This window comes from Phaethon aethereus (assembly GCF_964289735.1).
Source record: "Phaethon aethereus genome assembly, chromosome: 3".
Classification (NCBI taxonomy): domain Eukaryota; kingdom Metazoa; phylum Chordata; class Aves; order Phaethontiformes; family Phaethontidae; genus Phaethon; species Phaethon aethereus.
This window is the reverse complement of record NC_138576.1, coordinates 111,299,834-111,319,410: the sequence shown is the minus strand read 5'-3', so window position 1 is coordinate 111,319,410 and position 19,577 is coordinate 111,299,834. Positions and strand designations below refer to the sequence as shown.

Genomic DNA, 19,577 nt, shown 5'->3' with positions numbered 1-19,577 from the left:
AAAGCAAGCTGCAAAATGCTAAGAACATCTGGTCCATTTCTTGTACTGACAGCATGAGCTGGAATCTGACCATCATAAAAAGGCTGCTTTTCCCACCTCCCACCCCCACCCCCCCAGACCAATGGATTCTGGAAGCAAGTTTAGTTTGCAATTTCTGTATCATTGTTGCATAAATTCCTATGGGGCTGTGTTGTTACACTTGATATGTATATGTTGCCAAGTTGAGTATCAAAATTTAAATCTCAACTAGAACAGCCAGAACTCTTCCATGTAAAAAATATTTTTGATTTTAAAACCCTCTCTGCTTACAAAGAACTTGATAGTCATCCCTACAAATCCATAAATCTCTCATTCGCTGTAAAATCGATGAATAATTTTCAGTCCATGTGTTGCTTCCAGATCTCACTTAATTCTTCTACTATTTCACTTGTGGTATGTAGCTGATCCTTCAATTCACACACAACAATTATTTCCACTGACTAAATGGCTAAATCTTAAAGAGGAAAATAACTAATAGAAAATTGAGTCTCACTTTGACTAAACAGAAGTGCGAAAGTTTACAAATCTTCACAGGATACCTGCAGTTTATCTGAATGCTTATAAATAAAGCTAGGGTGTCAGCATACCACAGCAGTATCTTTTTAAGGACTGTTCAACCATCTGGATTGAATCTTTGCAGACTAGGATGATCCACGTTCCTCTCCAGCATTGAAGAGAGGGGTGCAATAAACATTCAGGTCTGCAAGTTTTTTGTCAAAATTTGCAATAGGTTCAAGAACATTTTTCTTCCAAAATAGTAATTCTCCTGAGAAGACAAGTCTTGGGTTTTTTTCAGACCCACCCTGTCAAAACCTCAAATGTATTGATTTACTAAAGAAAAGAAGAAATACTCTGATATCTTGTTTAAAAGACACATAAGACAGATCAATGAGATCAAGGCATATCCTCAAGTCAGTCTTAAGGATTAATGTAAAGGGAAGACTTTTGTCTGTCTGGCATGATCCCAGCTACTCTCTGTACCCTTCATTCTTTCCCCTGGTAAATAGCTATGTTTTTCAGAGAGATTTTTTCCCCCCAATTTTTAGTGGAATTTTAAGTGTTACAAGTCTTTTTTCTGCCAGAGTCCTACATGAAAAATAACTTCTCAACTACTTACTTCTTGCAAGCCCACATTTATTTATACTCTACTGTTTTGTTAATAAAGTGATAATCTGAAACAAAATATTATTTATTATCTTTTATTATCTGCCTCATTCTTCTTTGTCTGAGGAATCATAAATTAATGTCAACAGCCATTTTATGATCCTGCAGTTCATTATCTCCCATTTGCTAATATGCTCAGTGCCTTAGCCTTGCTCCATTTCTTTGGTAATAATTACAAAAATCAAAACCACATTAACACAATGTGCAGATACTTCTTGTTTTAGAACTTACGTGAAGATTTTCAACTAATCAGTGACCGGTTAGGACACTGTCCTCATTCATCTCCCTCTTCCCCTGCCATCCTTCATGAAAGTTTAATCTACATTTTCCATTAAGGAGTTGTCTCAAGTGGTGTTCACATTTGCAGGGTGGCTTATTACTTTTTCGATTCTTATTTGAAATGGTGGTCATATCTCCCCAACTTATCTCTTCATCCGAAATTTTTATCAAGTAGCTGCATATTTTCATGGCCCTGAAATCTTCAGATAACAGAAGCAGAAATTCACTTACTTTATCTAGAATCACAAGATTGAAAAGAGGAGCAGGCAACCCGCTTGTATCACCATAGTCAGGAGTGGTCAAGCCTCTAATCTTTCAAGCTTAAAACTCCATTTATGGTTAGAAACAGATCACTCTGACATTTGATCAAGCACAGATCTGGATCCAGTTTGTTTGTACTTGTTTTGGGTCCAGCTGCTCCTTAAATACAGAAGATTAACTTTGTACTAGTGGTTTCTCTCTTCCTTTTCCTTGTAAAATTTGACTTGGAAGGAAGCAATGACTGTGCTCCCAATTCAGGGACCACAATTATTGCCCTTCACAACTCCATGGGCAACACAGCAACAGAGTGTTGCTGACAGGAAGCTGAACCAGTGCCTCTGTGGAGGAAGGAAAACACAAGCACTGCAACAGAGGCAGCAGGAGAGATGAATTCTGGAAAGGTACACTTTCTGAGGGATGTTAAACCACCCGCTACTCAGAGCTGTATCCTAGAGGCCCCCATAGTACAGAAAAACCTGGGTTTGAATCAAGAGTTGAGAGGCACAGAATTTATGGCTGGTTTGATCTATCTCAAGTTTATCAGAGAGGCAAACGACTCTTTCACTTGAGCATGACAAACACATACATCCACACAGCAGCAAAATGCAACTTCCTTGGCCTACAAGCTCTTGTAATTCTAACCACAAACTGGGTTATCTAACCTGCCTCCTTAGGAAATACTGCCACAGTTGCAAGATCTCTGATTCCTCCTATTTCATTATGATACACTGCAGTACATTTGCTGGTATAATATATTATGAAGGATCATAAATAATTAAGAATTAATCACACTTGTCAAAATAAATAGATGCAGCCAGTGATGCAGAATGCTTGATTTTTTTATAGCATCTTTTTGCTTATTCATGACTTAAAAGAAAAGAAGTCTAGTAATCCACAATGGATTGTCCAATCACTACAGCACATACAGGCTTGATTCAGATCCCAACAGTGGAGGTTTTCTTGTCAATCTTTAGCACATTAGTGGAATTTTAACCTTAAACATCTGCTCCTGCAGAAAATTACAGAAGTTTGACTTGGAATTATTAGCAGCTCCAGCAGATCTTCATGGACTGTGCAGGGTCTAGCTGGCAGATACACTAGTGATTCTATCACCCACTGGCCCACTTACAAGATGCGGGGAACAGAGGACAGTAAAGCATTTTAGCACCAAAATTAAAAAAAAAAAAAAAAGTACCTTCATAGTCTCCCTTCTATAGACAGATGGTCCTGCAATTCTTTCTACCAAATACCCAATATTTTTGCGTTGTCCGATACCATTCACAAAGCTTTACAGAATAGCAATACGAAATGTTTAAATAGCACATTTTCTCTGACTCCATATTGTTCTGAAACTCTTAGTGCATTTCTCTCCTTTTTCAAAGGGAAGAAAAATCTAAGCTGGGAGTTGAGGGAGGGACACACCATCACACCAATCCTACCAGCACAGACCAAAGATCCACTAACTTCAGACATGTGGCTCTCAAAACATACAGGTGTCAATACACAGGAAAGAATATATGAACAGGGAGAGCAAACAGTTGTACTTCCTCACCCCTGGCCTCCAGGGATCTATTGCACAAGGACTTTCTGAGACAGAAAAGCTAGCCATGAGAATTTAGTAGCCATAACTCTTTCTTCCCTGCGTATATCCTGTCAATTTGCACACTACAGAAGGTGTTAGCACCAACAATACCCTGTGGAAAAAGGCTCCACAGTTCTACTGTTTGTTACATACTGAAGGATCTCCATTTCCAAACTGATACCTACTAATTTCATCTGATGCCATCCAATTCCGTATTAGAAGAAATAATGAATATTCCTTCTGTACTCATCCTTTCTGTGCTTTAAATAAAATCTTGGAGGTTTATAAACCTTCATAAATCTTTTATAAATACTTTAGAAAATTCTGTGATTTTTATAAAACTCTGCCATGTATTTCTTTAGATGTCTCTTCCAGGCAAGGTAGCCCTAGTTAATTTAAGTGTCCCTAAGAGACAACCATTACCCACTTTAGATCATCCTTGTTTCCATTCTTTCAATAACTTTCCCAGATGTACTAAATGAAGTTTGATGCATGGGAACCAGAACAGAATGCTGTGTTCTAGATACAGCTCCCCCACACATTTATAATATAGCATATTGTTTTCTATTTTCCACTCCCTTCCCAGTAAGTCCCAAGATCACATTTACTTTGTGACTGCTACTGAGTTTATGTTTTCACAGCTCTATTCTTAACCCAAAACCAGCTTAAATGATTACAACCAGCTCAGAATCTGTCCTTATATATGTCAAACTCCAATTGTTTCTTCCACCACCTCCATTCAAATAATGTACACTGAATTTCACCTGACACTATTATCCAGTTAAGCATCCTTTTTCAATTCCTTGCAAAACAGACCTCCAATCTTTTGTCCTGAATAATTTAATATCAAACATTGTTACCTCCCCATCTACCCCTATTCAGAAGATCAATGATTTGTGTGACACCACATGTTGAACATGTCAAGTGAGCAGAGCACTCAGAGGTGACTGCAACCAAATGTTGAGACACCTGAAACTAGCTCATCCTCTAGGTAGCTCAACCCACGCTGATTTGTCCTAGAGACTGAGCTGTATCATGCTGCGGGGACAGGGACAAAAAATACAGAACTTCTTCCAATGTCTCTCTTTGGGACATCTACCAACGATTTCCTACTGAACCTTTTACAGAAACATATATGAAGCAAATGAATCATACCCAAGGCATTTGTCTCAATCAATGTCTTGACATGACTTGATAGTCAAGTGACAAGGATGAGCTAAACCATCCCAAAATCTAGTTACACTATCTGTTTATCTCAGTGCATTACTGTCTGCAAAGGAGATGAAATGAGATTGAGATAATTGGAAGTACAATTTGCAGGAAACAGTGGGGGTTGGAATTACTGTGCTTAATTATTTCAGATTGAAACAGACCACACAACTATCTGTGCCAAGCAGCTGTAATTAAAGTGATTTAAAATAGAGAGATGCTAGCTTCAAGTGTTGATTTTCAAATGAGTCTTTATACGCACAATAGTTACAGTCATCTATGACCTACAGCTCTACTGAGGGGCTCAAGCAAAAATTACCACTATGTCCAACAAGCCTAATAATTTAAAAAAAAAAAAAAAAAAAAACACAAAACAACCACCACTAAACAAGCTAAGAAAACACCGCAAACAACCCACCCTGCCACCCCACAAATCTAAATCCATTCAATCAATGTGACACTGGCTACTTGCCCCTCAGAATGGGAGAAAACAGCAGAACACAAGCTTCAGCCTAAATTGCCTGTATTCCAGATGAAGTAAAAAGCTCTAAACTTTGAACTTAGAAATGGAATTTTAACCGAATAGACAATTGGAAATCATCAACCGATACCACCCTTGGTTTTGGGCTACAGAGACAGCCAACAGTCTTCCTTGTACTGACATATAAAACTTATAAATACAGATAAACGCATACATTTACCGAAAAGAGTCCGAAAGAAACATACATCGACAATATGCAGCACTGCAGTGACCCAGCCAGACCCTTCACTTGGAACAATACATTTATTTCCTGACGGGTTTTCCCCACTTTTTCCCCCACTCCAGGGAAGTGACAGGTACTCTTCTCAATTCAAACCAAGCATCTTTTAATTCCTAAATTTCACCAGGACGCAGCTTGCACAAGAATTTAAGAAAAAGTAGAACTAAAGCAGACATTCTAATCTACCTCAAACTTCGCTTAATTAAATCTTTGTAGCAAGAAACCTAGTATGCGCATGTACGTTCTCTGATGTGAAAATTAGAAGATATTTGCATGCATCACAAATGTGGTCCATCTGCTTTACACACAACACAGAACCCACCAAAATGACTCGGTTTGCTGATGAATCAGTGCTCAAGCAATGGGCCTTTAAAGTTAATTTATAATGGCTATCTGGGGAAAAGTACTATACTATTGATACAGATGAGAAAACAGAATTAAAGAATATGAATGAAAGGGGCACTGAAACATTCCCTCAGTATTTGCCTGCACATAAGAACTGTTAAAAACAGTCAGACTGCAGGTCTGCAAAGTCAAATGCCCTCTCTAATGTTGGCTACTAAGAAAAGGATCCTTTCACTTACAGCCTTCTAAGAGGCTTCTTCAATCAGGGACTGTAAACAGACTACTGAATTAAATAACCAGTGATTAATGTATTCTGCAAGAATTCATCTGATCTTTCATTAAACTTACACATACGTCTGGCCTCCATAACACTAATTCATGCATCTTATTACCACAGTTTATTCAGGTACCACATGAAAAACATCTCCTCTTGCTTGTTCTACACCCAGCACCCACTACATTCAAGGCTGCTTCCCGTTGCTCTTCAATGTGCATTTTTATGGACCTCTAAGTCCTACCATCACAGACAAAATAAAGAATCTTTGTCTGTTTAGTTTTCCCTAGTATGGAAACTGTTCCCTATCCCTGATAATCTTTGTTGTCCTTCCCTATACTTCTTTGTTCTATATTCTCCTTGCCTGGATAAAGCTTCTAGCACTAACTCCCCCATTGTCGTTTTGTAACTCCATTCTCATCAACGCCACCCGACCCTTACACAAGGAGAGGTTTCAAGCAGGTATCACTAACAGCAGGAAGGATGTTAAGAATTTTTCTGCTTTCCCAGGATTAGACGAGCACAAATACACCTAAAAAATCTTTTTAGCACTTACAATATTAATGAAATATGCTGCTGTTCCAGATATACTCATGAGCAGGAAAAATAACCAAGTTTTCTTACAAGGAAGGAGAAAAGTGCATTGCACTCCCCTCTTTTCATGCTTCCTAGCCCTCTAAAGACACAGGAGCTTTTTTCTTACATTAAGGGCAAAACCCTTTTGTTTTCTCACCTAACAGAAAACCTAAGCCCTGGACACAAGGATATTGCCGACAATGGTCTGCAAATAAGCAAGCAGTAAACAGCACCTAGAGCAGTGGTAAAACCAGACTCTATTAATCTCTTCCAACCACTGAACGACCTTAAATATAGGCACCATAGTACTGCTCTCCAAATAGCACCCATGGCATGGGTCAGCCTGATTTAGATTGCCTTCAGACAAAACCAGAGCCTTCATGTGCAGAATGACTCCCTTTGTTTGTGACACTGTTTGCATTCATTGTCTGCTGCAGCAAAAAGATTATAGCTGTCTTTAGTATTTTAAGAGAAGATGTTTGTTTGGGTGGAGTTTCAGGGTTTTTTTGGTAGGGTTTTTTATTTTCTCGGGGAGGGGGGCTTGTTTTTAAAATAGACCACTACATTGAAGGTGTTACATAGTTGTATTCATCTTACCTTTAGGTGTATTCTCAGAGTGATCTCTCTCTGGCCCATCTGGGATGTTTAGCTGTGAAATCTCCTCTGCACTAACTCTGAGCCAGGCGTTGGAGGTTTCCTGATCTTTTGCGGAAAGGGAATATTCTAGCTCACAAGGAGATTCAAAATTGCAGTCAAATACTGGAAAAAGAAAACAGACATAGAACATAACAGGTTAATGGTAAGTTAGGGCTTCCTTTTTTCCATAATGAGGTAGAAAGGTACAGAGGAAGCCCATAAACAGACAGGCAATAATGTGTCCAAAATGGACTGCACAGAGAGGTTCATTATGGAGGTAGCAGCAAATGAAAAGGAAGGCCCAAGAGCCAGTAATTCCCCTTCAGGACAGATAGAAGGGCATCACAGGCTAAAGCAGGGAAAGGCATCATCTAGACTGAAAGGGAAAGAGCTTAGTCAATTGATAAAATGGGACAGAAAACCAATCTCTTCTGGGATGCTGGTTTAAATTCAACCAGGACCATTATAGTACAAAGACTATGAACATGTTTCATAGTCATGCTCCATCTCAGTTAGCACAGGACTCTGCAAAGCAAGTCATATATCCTGAACATATAAGATATATATACCCTGCGAAGCAACCTTCTGACCCCCTGGGTTTGAAATGCTTCACTGAGGCAGCAGAAGCTTGATCTGCTGCTGCAAAACTTTAGCCTCCAGGCAATACAACCAGCATCTGCCTCCAACACACACATTTCTTTTCAGAAACCAATTACCCTGCTGGTGCGACTGATTCACTTCCCAGTGGCCAATTTACTATCACACCATAACTGAAGTTGCTTAACACAACATGTAGTGATAACCTGCTTGGATTTTACTTTTAATGGTCAAGATTGTTAAGTTTTCTGGAATGCCCTGTATACATTTGCTTTTATCACCACAGTCAGCACTCAACACAATATTCAGTAACAGAAAGAAACTATTTCTGAACTAACCCAATGTTTCTGAAAAGGCTAGATCCATTTGAAAAAGCCCAGCAAAAAAATCCATCCACTCTTTGGAGATTTCTACACTGTCTACTGTCCTGCCGTAGCTATGCTAGTGGAACAAATAATCTGAATTGACATTAGTCAAATTAACTAATTTTTTTTTAAACTTCAATTACATTCTCTATTAAACATCTAATTTCTTCTTAGTGTGCACAGATTTATGTCGTTCAGCCTATTCTCCTGGTGATATAACATTTTCCAATCTGAAGGTTAATACTGTTGCCCTCCCACTAGACTTTTCCCTGATAATTTGCCTTTTTAACAGCAAGCTGGAAGGAGCAGAGTCTATTTTTCCAGTTTATATTTGATTTTCTTAATCAGGTGTTTTATCATTCACTCAGCATTTTGAATGCTTCACAACAGCATGGAAACTGTACAATGTAAGGAATCCATATATACCAGAAGCAGCAGTAACAAGGATTATACATATTTCCTTAAATTTGAAAACACAAGTTGCTACCTTCTTCAGGGCTCTATGTTATCAATATAAATTTCATGATACATGAAGCACGCTTCAATTTAGGCAGTAGGGAACAGTGGATATATTCATGCTATACAGTTTACTACTGCAATATCATACCCAAACCTCAGACCCACTTATTTCTAGTCCCTTAGATGTTCTTAAAAAAAAAAACCAAAAACAAGTCCAACATTTTTTTAACCCTATGAAGTGTTAAAAGTCTATTAAACTTTGTATCAAAGCCCAAATGGAAAAAAGAGCAACCAAACACTCAACTACATGTTACAGAAGATATATCACCATTACTGTATAGTTTAGTTACAGGGAACACCTTGAGTAGTATGTGCTTTAAGGCACTGCCAAAAAAAAAAAAAAGGCCAGGGGAGAGAAACACAGCTGATGCAAGGACTTTTTTGATGGAACCCACAGGATGGCAGAAGCGGAAGCCTAGGCCAAGGGCAACATGTGGCAAGAGCAATCATTTCAAATCAGTTATTTCATTCTTTGTGGGCTTCTCTCCCGCATCAGTCTCTCATATTTTCATGAGCTTTCTAGTAGCCACTGCTTGCTTCCACTCCTCTCCCATGCAGCTGCTGGGAAGAGAAGCCTTTGTGCTCTCTTGCCCCCAAGCAGAGAAGCCCTTCATGGGTATCCACAAGGTGCTCTCGTTTTCCTCCTCCAGTCCTTGCCCCCTGACAATCTGATTACGGTGCCTACAAGGACTCCATAGCCAGCTCAGTTCCCCAGTTCAGCCTCACTTTCCAGAGCCTCCTCCTCAAACGAGAGCTCTCAATCAGTTGTGGAGTCCTTAACACAGCAAGCCTCTGACCTACAACTGGGACAACTTAATTGGGGTACGTGATCAAATAACAATCAGCACATTTAGTGTTATGACCCTTGCAGACAACTAAAGCCTCTGCCTGAAGGGGGGGAAGTAAAGTAAAAAAGACAAGCAGTGATACCACTTTCTTCCCTCGCAATGAATACCCTACAGAGAAGTGGACATGATCTAACGTGCCTGTTGCGGTCAAGCTGAACGCCCTTTACAACAGGTTATTCCCTGAAAGAGGAGGCGGCTAGCTGGCTTAGACATCTGAGAGCGTCTGCAATTTAATGAAAACATACTTGCATCTTTTACAGAACTTTATAGTCCCCCCACATCACCAGAATATCTGCACACTTCATAGGCTCTTATTTAAATAAATCTCGTATCAGACACAAATTTCACTGCTATTCAGTACAAAGAAATGACGACAAAGAAATACTATCTGATGCAGCACAGCAAAGTCTATGCAAACAGCATCCAGTCTTCCAAGCCTAATGTTAACCTCCTACCCTCAGGCTTTCCTTCTTTCACGATATCCCTCACTATTGACAATAGACTTTATTAAAAAAGCATTGTATACAATATATACATTTTTTTCAGTGATAAGCTCTGTGTGGTAGCTGCTACAAGACCAGATAAACCACATTTGCAAATACAGAACCTTCACAATATTTGAATTTCTGCCACAAGTTACCTGCCATTTTTTACACCCCTGCATAAAAAGGGTCTTTCTCCTTCTTTTTTTACTTTCATCTTAAGATGTTTAAATGTGGCACGAAGTTTATTTTTTTTCTTGCCCAGCTAAGCACATAAAGAATTAGCCATGTGCCTTTGGAAGCTGAATAAAAGTCATTTTGCCCTTTTCTGAAAACGAGCAAACACTGCAGGAAAGGTAATTATATCTAACACAATTTTTAGTAATTATTTTAAAATTTACTACCAATATAAATTGACTAGATACAGAGCTTTAGGTCTTGAATAGTATGCCTAGTCAGTAAAGTGGGGGGTTTTGTGATTTTTGGTGTTTTTTTTAAAGAAATGTCACAAAGATTTATAAGCAGTATATGCATTTATGCCACAGCTATAGATTATTATAGACATTATAGATCCTAAAGGCCCTATAGGAATTTAGGTTCCAGCAAATTGCAAAGCCTCTTTTTAAACACATTGGCAAAAAAACGCAAACCCCTTTTGCATCTGCAACCACTGGACCCTAGAAAGACAGAACAGCTAATTTATTAGAAGTCTATTTAATCATCATTACACTTTTAAAGAGGAAACAAAAGTGATGCTTATAATCAAATTAAGGTAAACACCTGTTTAAGAAAGGCTGTAGATATCAATCATTTCAGTGTCTGGTATGCAAGAAGATATAGGATACCAACCATAGACTGAAAAGTAAATTACCATCCAGTTGAAAAGGCAGTGGAATCTGTGTGTGTGTCTGATGACATTAGTGTCTTGTGAGTGCTTCAATTTAGTTATTTTTAATCAACATACCTAACAGCAATAATTTGTGCACAAATAAAATCTGTGGGAACTACATCTGTTTCAATTAAACTGATTAGAGTTTTCTAATAAACAAATGACTTAAAATAGTAGTATAAATAATATGCCAAAACACAGTAATCTGCAGAAAATATCCTTTAATATTGCTGCAGGTCAGATTATGGATCATTCACTCGTTGGATCATCTTAGAACATTTGTGTAAGCACATTACAGAAACATACCTTATCTAGAACAAAAATAACCTACTTTAAAGCAAGATATAAAAAGTCTGTTCTTCTTAAGAAACTATTACTCACTCTCCTTTCTTCAGCTGCCAAACAACAGACTGAGTTTATTTGTTTTAAGCCACATCTCCTTTCAACCACAAAAATCTTACCAGCAGTTAATTTCCTCTTAGACTGCTCCTTTCTAGTTCTACATGCATCTGACTTAAAAAGGTCCTTTTCACTCCTGGTCTGCTGACTTTCACAAATCACTCCTCCATTACTTTCAGCTGGTCACTCCTTTGAAAGGGTGTGGTTGATTTCTCACCTCACTACAATAGACGAAGGAGTGGGCAGAGGTTCTCTGTTCTCAGTACCAGCTTAGAGATGTACATCCTAACTGGCAACTCATCAGCGTAAACATGACTAATTTGTACTACATCTACAGACATAGATGCACAATGTAGAGGTCACCTACACCAATCAAAATGGGACCACAACGTCCCTCAAGAACACACCTCCTCCAGTGGCAACAATCGCAGCAGCAGTGTAGAAACAGATAAAATATTCTTGTGCAGGATGTCTTTTTCATACAAATATTGACAGATATTCCTTGTGGAGGAGACATAATTTAAATTGTATAGTAGAGATGTGCTCTGCTGAGTGAGCTTTGAGACCTCCATCAATACCCACTAACCTCTATTATACTCATGTTGTAAGGCCTATAAGCTTTTAATTTATGACAGGGAAATGACAAATTGATTTTCCAGTTATTAATTCTATGGACAGAGCCCATTCCTAAAGCCTTCCCCATTCCCTCTGCGTAGAAAAGGGCACAGGGCATTCAGTCTAAGGGTTTCAATTGCCTCATCAGGCCCTTCTGAATTTCTACCAACCAATACAGGGGTACACACATGGGGTGATACAAGGAAGCCTGCAGCCAAAAGTATTTCTCCCTGAAAATGGAGCATAAATAGGAGACACTGTGCTCTCTGGCTGTCAGCTCACCAGCCTGCTGAATCCCCAGGAGGACACCAAATACAGGCCAGGCCCTTGGAAGCAAGCATTGCCCCACTGGAACAAAGAAGGGGTGAAACTCCTTGCAAATGGATCCCTGGTGCCACCATTCCACTGTGCAACTGGAGGTACAGCAGCAATTTAAAAAGCGTGAATCCACCATGGGAAGGGCATGGAAAAAACCACAGGGGGAAAGGGAAAAAGTGTCATCAGTCATGCAAATCAAAGAGGAAAAACAATTGCAGGGTTTAACCACCTTGTTCCTGCAGAGAAAGTACACCTGAAGAGACATTTTCACCTACTTCCTTCCATTGCTCATCACTGAGAAAGGGCAAAATGGCACATTTTAAGGGATAGTATGACAGGTGTATCCCTGCCAGGCACCCCAGGCCTTACTACCCCTAGCAAATGCCTGCACTGACAGTAACTGCCTGGTCTTCGGGCTGCCACTCCAGGAGCTAACAACCCTGAGAGCAGCTGCACGGCGTGACAGGGGAGGGGGAACTGGCGAGGCGCTGAAGGAGCCCCACGGCATCACTCCGTACAGCATGGCTTTGGAGTCCATCCCACCCAACATGCCTCAGTCACCTGCAAGTGAAGCAGTGAGGAGAGCAGCTGGGCAGCACACCAGGAGACGCAGTCTGTGCTCATTAGGGACCTCCTTTTAATTTAAAACTACCCAGCACAAGTTAGCTTACCGCTCTGTGTCTTTCCTCCGCTCTGGCAGGTCTTCATGTGTGCTCCCCTGGCCTTGAGCTTACTGACAGGAACGCCGCTGTTCCCTCACAGTGCTGATGTTCGGCTGCAATGAGCCGCTCCCCACTCTCTCCCCCGCACCACAGCCAGCCCGCCTCACCCACCAGCGGCCATTTTGTGACCCCGTGGGGTTGGGCCTGGCACAGAGCCCCGACCAAACCCCAGGGCCAGGCGGGGGGAGGCAGCCAAACCCTCACCCAGGGGACGGGGGCATGTCCTTTTGGCCAACCAGGGTAGGGAGGAGTGTGGGAGGAGTCCAGGTGGGACACGGTGAAGGCAGGAAAAAAGTTTTAGAAGAGCAGTGCCCCACAGGAGGCATAATTTCAACTGCTCTGTAGTAGATGGAGTCACCCCCAGGAAGAGGGCTCAGGTCTCAGTGCCAAGGGTGGGGTGAGCTGCCTGCCTCCCTGGGGAGCCCAGGGCTCTCCTCATGCCAGAAGCATTTAAATTAATCTGGGGAGTGATCCACAGCTGGGTGGGCCACAGCTTAGAGAAAATGGCAGTAATGCAACCATTCATTTGTTAAGAGAATCCTCAAAATGACAGCTTATACTTTATATCCACCCAGTTCCTCAGTGCGCACCAGGGCCTGAATCACCAAAATCTTTGACGGCTGCTTTGTTTGGTGAAATCAAGCTACAAAGAAGAAAGCCAGGACTCCTTTATTAATCCCATGCATGTAGCAAAAACAATAACTAAAAGTGCATTTCTGATGCCAGTGCTAGCTAAAAGACTCAAGTACCGACTAACAGCAATGGTTAGAAAACGTGTTCCAGTTAGCGCAAAACAGTGGTTGGACAAACTGTCGTGTTTTGACAATTCATACAAGGGACCTCTTGCATGAAGTTTGAGAGATCTCTAGAGAAAATGAATACTTGGTAGACAGGGAGAAAAGACATTTGTTGTCTTACTGTATGTTATTTTATTATTGAAAATACGTTGAGCTGTCACTGGTGTATTATCTGCAGATGAAAGAGGATATAAGGAAAAGAATAATTTGAAAGAAAGTAAAAATTTCTCCCTAATAATTTTTTTTCTTCTTTCTTGCTTAGCACAGCCTTCAGTTTAGCTAGGCAGATGCTGCTTTTCCTGTGATTTTCCTCCCTCTGGATTTCAGCACCATTGCACATGGCAAAAATACCATCTAACTGTTAAACAAGAATTCTCGCATATGTACATGGGGTCACAGCATCTGCTATTTTATATGGAGCAATTTTATTAATCTGGTGTGAATAACTGTTGTTAACTGAAGTCTTGCCCTATTATATTCACAACAGTATTTCCAAAGGTACGTTAGAGTACTTCTAAGATTGCAAAAAGGATGTGTTTGAATTAAGGTAGTACATCAATTTTGCAATATCTTTACTCAGAAAGCATTGATTCATTTTTCCTCTGGGACAAAGTATTATTCTCTTCATTCCTCTCCTGACTTTATCTCACCTTCCAAACATGAACTTGTTGTAACAATTAGCTCATACCCATGCATCTCACTATGCCATGCTGAGCCAAGTATCATGATAACTTTATCATTCTGAAGATGTCAGTATTAGTCTGATTTGTTGTAGATTTATAAAACAAGTAGTCCTGGGAACCTAACTGTAACACGAATTCATCTGGCTGGTACCCTTTTTCTCTCCCATGCACATGGGTACTTGAATTCAGCAAGTTGCACACGACCTACCAGAGAAAAAAATTAATAATCTGACACCTCACTGAGCAACCAACATGCCACTGAGCATAAAATACACAGTGAGAATCACCCCAAATTATTCCACAGTAAAATTAGTCCAATGTATTTTTATTTTCTTTTTTTTTTTAGCAAACATAATTCAGGAAATCATGAACTCGTCACAAACAACATGCCATTAGAAAGTATAAAAAAACCCCAACAACCTTGTCAAATTAGTTTTCTGAAGACCCAGAGCTGGGTGAAATCACTAATAAGTTGTTAATAGAGGCCACCCTTTGGATTATGCTTTTAGTACCTATTAAATCAAAGCTGTGAATAATTATGCTCCTCCTCTGCTGAGCTCACCTTTTGTAGACATTTTTAAGCACACTAGCCATTTGGTAGCAGGATCTGCTATTTACCCCTGAGTTTTAGTCCCGTTTAACTTTGGAATCCAAAGTTAACACTACTGTTTCCTAAACTTCGGGGCGGAGCGGGGCGGGGGGAGTCTGTAAGTTATGTTGCAGAAGTCTGACACAGCCTGAGAGACGTGCTTCTGTATTTTGCACAAAGCTGGTTCAGAACAGCCAAGGAGTTCAGCTGCCGCTGGGGGATCTGGCAAAAAGACGCACAGAGAGCACGGCAGCATAAGAAGAGTTAAAAAGCAAAAGCCGTTTCCTGTTTCCCAAACGGTCCAACATGGCGACCCTTATGCCCGTTATTCTCATGAAATGTGTTCTTCTTTCAAAACGGAATTTAGATGGGCTGAATTGCGTTCGATTTTTTTCCAACTTCCCGCAGTTGCCACCGTACCCTGCCAGGATCGTGCTCGTGCTCCAGGTTCAGTGTTGTTGCCTGGCCCAGGGGGATGTAGAGGATGGGGCAGAGAGGGGTGTATTAACTGCATGAAGGCTTCCAGGCCTCAAGGGGCACCCGTCATCTGGAACCCCTGTTACAGAAGCTTAATGGATTTTATGCAGGGGACAATTGATTTCTTATACAATACCTATACAGAAGAGAAAATTAATATTCAACCAACCAGGACAAGAAATGAAATATGTGGCTGGGTGCCGTTAATCATGTAAGCCTCAGGACAGAGTTCCATCAGTGCTGCAAATGGGAGATTAATACGCTACCGTAAGTCCACGTACGCAGAATGCATTAAAAGTTTGTTCTAGCCACATGAAATAGTCTGAGTGTACTTCAAAGAGCACAAAAGAAAACACAAAAATGTGGAGATTTAAAGACTCCTCCTGCCCTGCAGGCTGAATTCCCAGCTAATTTTGACTTCATGTGGTATTTTAAGTTTTTATTTACTGAAAGGCAGGTGGATTTTGCATCTCTCAGATGGTAGATGATTAACCAATGCTTGGATAAAGACAAATCTAGAAACCTCTAGACAAGATAGAAAAAAGTCTTGTGAATGCATCACTCTCAAGTATCCTGTTGTGCCAGTGGTTATCTTTTGGGATTGCTGCATATAGTTTCAAAGGTATCATCAAGCACTGTTCCTGCCAGAACTACTAGAGGCAGTCCATCAGAATTTTTAATTCTGAGGGTAGGAGCAGGGAACTTAGTTTGGCAGAGGAGGAGGGTCTCTACATTTCAAGTTACTCAGCCTTTCAATCAAAGAGACTTTTCAATAGCAGAACACGGGAAAAAAGTAATTAAGACAACTAATATTGCCCCACTCAAGCAATGTCAGTTAGTTAATTAGATGGATCTCATCAGATGATTAGGCAAACAAAGTTGTGATAGAAGTTTTATAAAGCACTCTGTAATCTTAACCTCGCTGGGAGCAGTGAGGAAATCTTCTGGCAGAAAACACTCTAGTAGTAAAGGACTGTGGGGTTTTATTTCTGCTCATGATTTTTCATGTGATTTTGGATTAACCACTTAATCAGAAGGGAGGGGTGGTCTTGGGACAAGGTTACTTGTACAGAGCTTGGAGGGTGTAACTTTGTCTTCTGCCTTGCTCTGCTGAGTCCCTGTGTGACCTTCACAGAGCTGCTCAGATCCAGAGCCAATGATCAGCTGCTGAAAGGCACTGTCCACCCCTGTCATGCTCACAGCAGTTCTGGACAAAAATCTAGATCCCTGGGAAGTTTATTAATAAACATTCAGATGCCTAAAAGCTGCAGGTAAGCAGAGGAATAGAAAGAAAATTTAATTGCCCTCTTAGGCTTGGGCTATGCTTACAAGCTCTACTCCATGTACCCACACCTGTCCTCTGCGTATCTGAAGTGGCTGGAAGTATGTCTGCATAGTGATGCTGTGGGGCGTTCTAGTCTGACATGTGTGACTTTGAGGGCCTCTTTAATTTAGAGGAGGTCCTGCCAACTCCTGGAAAACTTAAGGTGCAAAGCTAGCAAAAATCAAACGACTCTTGCCCCTCTTCAAGATTCCCCACTAGCTTCAAGGTTCATGTCCTGAATTACACCTCCTGAGGGAGAGAACAGTTTAGACTTGTCCCGAGTGAAAATTGTATTTTGTGTAACAACTCATCAAATTCCTGCCTTTCCTTGCAAAACAGATGGTTGGAATACAGTAGAATTTGGTCTTGTGCAACCAGCTAAAATCATAATAAGTCATTTCTGCTTAGATGCAGTACATTTATCTCCATGTGATGCTGTCAGATGGAATCAATGCTTTTAGGTTTTAAGAACAAAGCCTTCCCTTAGAACGGTGTTACTGAGAACCTGAAAGAGTTTAGGAAGAAGTAATAAAGGATAAATTAAAAATCATCCTTGCAACTTCTGAGAAAGCCAAGTGAGGGAAAAGATTGTACTACTGTCCCTTCCAAAATGAAATTGGTGTGTCCTCATCGTTCAAGCAGATACAACAGCTAGGAACAGATATTGTATGCCAGTGGAAAGAATATATATTGCACACATAAAAGGCTGCAACATAAATTTGAAGAAATATGGGACTCCTTCATATAGGTAGGTCAAACTTTTCCCTCAAGCAGATAATTACAGGCTTGGGGTGAGTAAATCTTATTAGCCTCTCAGCACCTTATCTCCCCTCATAGAGACTGGTAGTAGATATATAGTAGATACATTCTTCTTCAGTCGCTTTCTGGATTGCATATTAGATATTGGCTTATGCAGTCTGGTCCTAACTATGACCATAGTATTTCACAGTGGAATGGCTATGGTTTGTCAGTAAACAGGTCATACCAGAAAACAGATGAAAACAGATTCCCAGATTTTGGAAGGGATGGGAGTTACGAAAGGAGATGGCAAGAAAAAATAAGTTTGGTACACAGCTCTTCTCTTTATGATATCACTGCATTCCAACCCAACATAACCTCACACTGGCTTCTGTAAAGAAAAACAACTCTATCCTGGCTGAAACCAGGACAACAGCACCCTAATTATTACAGCCTGGGACCTTGTTTTTGAGGAAGCAGAGCAGGCCGGGCCAGCCAAAGTCGCCAGGCACCTCCATGGAGATGGCGATGGGCCATCCGGTTGGGACATCAGCCTGACCCCAGGCTGGGCTGAAGTGGGGTTCCTGGGCCCATGGGCAGGGTGGGGAAAGGCCCCAGGGGTGGCTGGGAAGGGGCAGGAAGGCTTATTAGTGCCCTCAGGAGCTAACAGTATGGATATTTTATCATGAATCATTTGAATTGTGTTGTTTTGCTCCAGTATTATACCAATATCGTTAGGCATTTAGTTACAGCCTCTTGAGGATAACATATAAATGCTACTCACTGTGTCGTCCTCTATGGGAGAAGACAGGGGCTGTATCTCTCATGACCCAGGTCAAGTTCCAAGCAGAGGAACCAGGAGGAAGAGGAGAGCTGCTTGCTGGGAGATCAGAAGTGCTCAGACCTTTCATTAAAAAAAAAAAGAAAAATAAGCATCATGAAAATAATAATGATAAACATTATATAAAACCATAGCTGTTTGTATACTACACATCACACACAAAGATCTTAAACAGCTTTACAAACCATATATAATAAACATTGATATTCCACTACTTCTTGGTCAGTTCTTCCTTCCTGATACGTGTGCGCACAAGGAGACAGGAGATAAATTGCTCTACATGGCAAAATTATCATCACCTAGAAAAACTGTCAACTTTAATCTCACAGTGATTCTAAGTTCTCTTTGACCTTTCAGTCCCTCAATTTGTTGTTTTAAAATTTTCTTAGCATGTGGAGATCCCGTACATAGAACAAGCAAACATGTACCCAGCTTCTGTTCAAAACCCAGTGCATCTCAAAGCTGCTTTTGGGGATGAGAATACTACAGTGACCCAGGACAGGTGAGGACCCGTACAAACCTGCGCTAACTCTGCAAGACCACAATGATATTAGAGAGGCAAACAGAAACGGTATCTGAAATAACACGCAAGGTCAATGAGTAACACGGAACTCTATAAACTTTGAAAGCACAGATTTTCCCTGTGAATGTTTAAGTTGGATTTTTCTGACAATGACAGGATCTTGAGTATTCTAATCTCATTTTTCGAGGTCCTCAGTGGAATGGTAGGATTTAACTTCGTAGAAATACAGGCAGGCAAAACTTGTGTTTGGAAGGTCTGTTTTATGGAACAAAATAAACCTCTGGATTGCTGATATGTTCTGATTTCTCAGAGAAGCGATAAAGAATTTGTTGTTCAGAAAGAAAATAAAAAGTACATTTTTTGATCTATTAAATAACATTTTTGTCAAGAACACTACAGTTGCTTACTTGAATTCTTTCAGTCTAGGTGCAATGGTAAGCTTCACTGTAATAACAGCAAAACAGTTTGATAAATACCTCCCAATAAAAGTTTAGTAAAACTTTATGTAACAATAAGAATTAAATAACTTAAGAGTAATAATTAATTCAGAGTGCTGAAGAACTGTCCTCTTGAATGGATAAACAGTAATGGATAATAGAAGACACATTTAAGAGGATAACAGTAAATATGGTAAATGGCTGAGGCCTTGGGGAAAACACTGCTTGGATCCTGTTAAAGCTCTGCTTAGCCCTGCTTCCCGCTTCCACTGAAGAAAAACTTGAAAA

The 19,577-nt window shown here is 40.4% G+C and overlaps 1 protein-coding gene across 1 annotated transcript in view; it reads right to left on the bottom strand.

Annotated features, from left to right (window-relative positions):
* ALK (ALK receptor tyrosine kinase) overlaps positions 1 to 18,834 on the bottom strand; it is a gene marked incomplete at its 3' end in the record, with an annotated part of 246,977 nt that extends 228,143 nt beyond the window's left edge. Inside the window, exons 1-2 of the mRNA XM_081998640.1 lie at positions 18,273 to 18,834; positions 7,088 to 7,249 (exon numbers count right to left, since the gene is read on the bottom strand). Coding sequence (XP_081854766.1) covers positions 7,088 to 7,249; positions 18,273 to 18,399 — 289 coding nt within the window. The 5' untranslated portion in view covers positions 18,400 to 18,834. The remainder of the gene's footprint in view (positions 1 to 7,087; positions 7,250 to 18,272) is intronic.
* Positions 18,835 to 19,577: the final 743 nt, after the last annotated feature.